The 2393-nt window shown below is 60.5% G+C and overlaps 1 protein-coding gene across 2 annotated transcripts in view; it reads left to right on the top strand.

Moving 5' to 3' along the window:
* The window catches only part of PAX8 (paired box 8), a 59560-nt gene that overhangs the window by 36777 nt on the left and 20390 nt on the right, over positions 1–2393 (top strand). For both annotated transcript variants that reach the window (XM_015587415.2, XM_015587414.2), the window contains exons 5-7: positions 505–593; positions 866–988; positions 1236–1408. In XM_015587415.2, the coding sequence (XP_015442901.1) occupies positions 505–593; positions 866–988; positions 1236–1408 (385 nt within the window). The remainder of the gene's footprint in view (positions 1–504; positions 594–865; positions 989–1235; positions 1409–2393) is intronic.

The raw sequence follows: 2393 nt of genomic DNA, 5'->3' as shown, positions 1-2393 counted from the left end.
TGGTCTTGTCTCTGACTTTTGAGCAACGAGAAGCTCGTGGCAGTTTTTAAGCAGGAGACTGACTTGCATTTCAGAAAGTCCAGTCTGGCTACAATAGAAAGAAGAAACCAGAAAGGGCAAGATGGATGGGGTGGGCGGTGAGCAACCTGGAAGGAGGCAGTGGGCAGTGGGGCACATTGCAGTGCCTGCAGCCATGTGCAGAGAGGGACCAGGGCTGGAGGGGTCCAAGGTCAAACTGCAGCACCAGAGGGCAATGTGATAGCAGAAGGAGGGGTAGGCAGTGTCGGACCCCGCGTCTCTGCCTCAAGTGACTGGGATGTCACCGTGAGATGGGAGTACTGGGGAGGACCAGGTGTGAGCAGTAAGGTCGTGGGTTTGATGGGCATGGGCTGAGTGCCAGGCGCCTCTATGACCCCCAAGCGGAATTTCTAAAGGGCACTTGGGTCTGAGAGGCCCCCGGGCCTGCTTGCTGGCCCTCTCCTAGCCTCCCCATCTGCCCTGCAGAATCATCCGGACCAAAGTGCAGCAGCCCTTCAACCTCCCCATGGACAGCTGCGTGGCCACCAAGTCCCTGAGCCCAGGACATACGCTGAGTGAGTGGTCGAGGGGCTGCAGGAGCACACAAGGGGACACGCAGGGGGTTGTACACATGCCCGCTGTGCAGATGAGCCCTTCCACGGGAACAAAGCCTTGCTGGGCTCCAGGGTCCAGTCACTGAGGTGTTCAGAGTGGCAAAACCTCAGGCAACCTCAACTCCAGGATCCCTCCCACCAGCGGCCCCAACTCCTCCATGGTGGCAGCAGGGGCTCTCTGGGCTGCTTCCCCCCCCCCCCCATCCTGACCCTGTCCTTCTCATGCCCTGCAGTCCCCAGCTCGGCCGTGACGCCCCCAGAGTCACCACAGTCTGACTCTCTGGGCTCTACCTACTCCATCAATGGGCTGCTGGGGATTGCACAGCCAGGGGACAGCAAGAGGAAGACTGATGACAGTGAGTGTGGGGCACAGGGGTAGGGGGGTGCTGGGGTGGTTTGCTCTGATGGGGACAGAAACCTCTTCAACCTAGGGCTTTGCAGCCTGGCAGCTCCCCACCTGCAGCATGTGGCCTATCTCTGAGCAGCCATGGCCAGAGCCTCCGAGCCTGGCCTGACCCTCTGTCTGCAGCTGAGTCTGCTCCTCCGCTCCAGGCTGGGTGGAGATGGGTCCCCTGAGAGCTTTCTCCCTGCCCGGGACACCAGGTGACCAGGACAGCTGCCGCCTGAGCATCGATTCACAGAGCAGCGGTGGGGCCCGCAAGCATCTGCGCACAGAGGCCTTTGGCCAGCACCACCTTGAGCCACTCGAGTGCCCCTTCGAGCGACAGCACTACCCCGAGGCCTATGCATCTCCCAGCCACTCCAAAGGCGAACAGGTGAGAAGCGCCTGGGGTGGGCGTGCAGGCTGGCGATGCACGGTCTCCGACGACCCCGATCTGCCCATGGTCCTGCCACCAGAGCAGCCAGAAATTGTCGGGCTCGAGCTTCACGTGGTTCCAAGCCGGCATGCTGTTCTTCCAGGAGCTGGCACTTCCTCCTTGTCCCCCAGCCCTCTCGCCTCCTCTCACCAACCTCTGAGCCGGCCCTTTGAGAGGAGCCACACAGCCACTACCACCTGGCCAGAGACACAGGCCCAGATCCGCCCCCAAAGCTGTAGCCCAAAGTCTCTACGCCATGACTTCAACCAGCACCCCTGCCCCCTCCGGCCACTCACACCCACACACACATGACCCTGGTGACTCACGTTCCAGAGTACGCACTCCGTCCATGCCTCCCTGCCCTGGCACGCCGTGTGCCCTCCCAGCGCTCTGCCCGGAAAAGTACCGCCCGGCCAGTATGACTCAGCTCACACACCACCTTGCCTGCAAATTCTGCTCCCCAGGCATTTGACCTCTCCCTCCTGTCCTTTTACATGGCGACCTGCTGCTCCTGGTCACCTCTCACACTGGATCGCAGTGGACAGAGGTGTGAGAACACGGGGCAGCATCTTGGAGCATGTTTTACTCTCCAGCCCCAAGCTCTGTGCCCTGTTGAAGTAGGTGCTCAGGAAAGGCAGGGTCAGTGAACACACCAAGATCCAGACAGTTGATTGACAGCCCCAAAGCCACTCTCATTTCCAGCTCAGGACAGGTGACTGTTTGTGGTGGGATGGCTTCTGTGAGGTGGCAGAGATGGCCCAGTGAAGTTGCTCCACTGACAGAACCCCCAGGAGCTGCCTCTGGCCGTACTTGCTGCCAGAAGTCATCGTGACCCCCGCCCTGCCAGTCATCAGCAGGAGAGCTTTAGGTATCTGCCCCTCTTTGCTCACGCTGTCACTGTCCAGCAGTGAGACAGCTCTATGCACTAAGATCTGAGCAGGAC

Source organism: Pteropus alecto, unplaced genomic scaffold (assembly GCF_000325575.1).
Source record: "Pteropus alecto unplaced genomic scaffold, ASM32557v1 scaffold223, whole genome shotgun sequence".
NCBI classification, from domain to species: domain Eukaryota; kingdom Metazoa; phylum Chordata; class Mammalia; order Chiroptera; family Pteropodidae; genus Pteropus; species Pteropus alecto.
The sequence above is the reverse complement of the archived record's forward strand: the minus strand, read 5'-3'. Positions and strand labels throughout refer to the sequence as shown.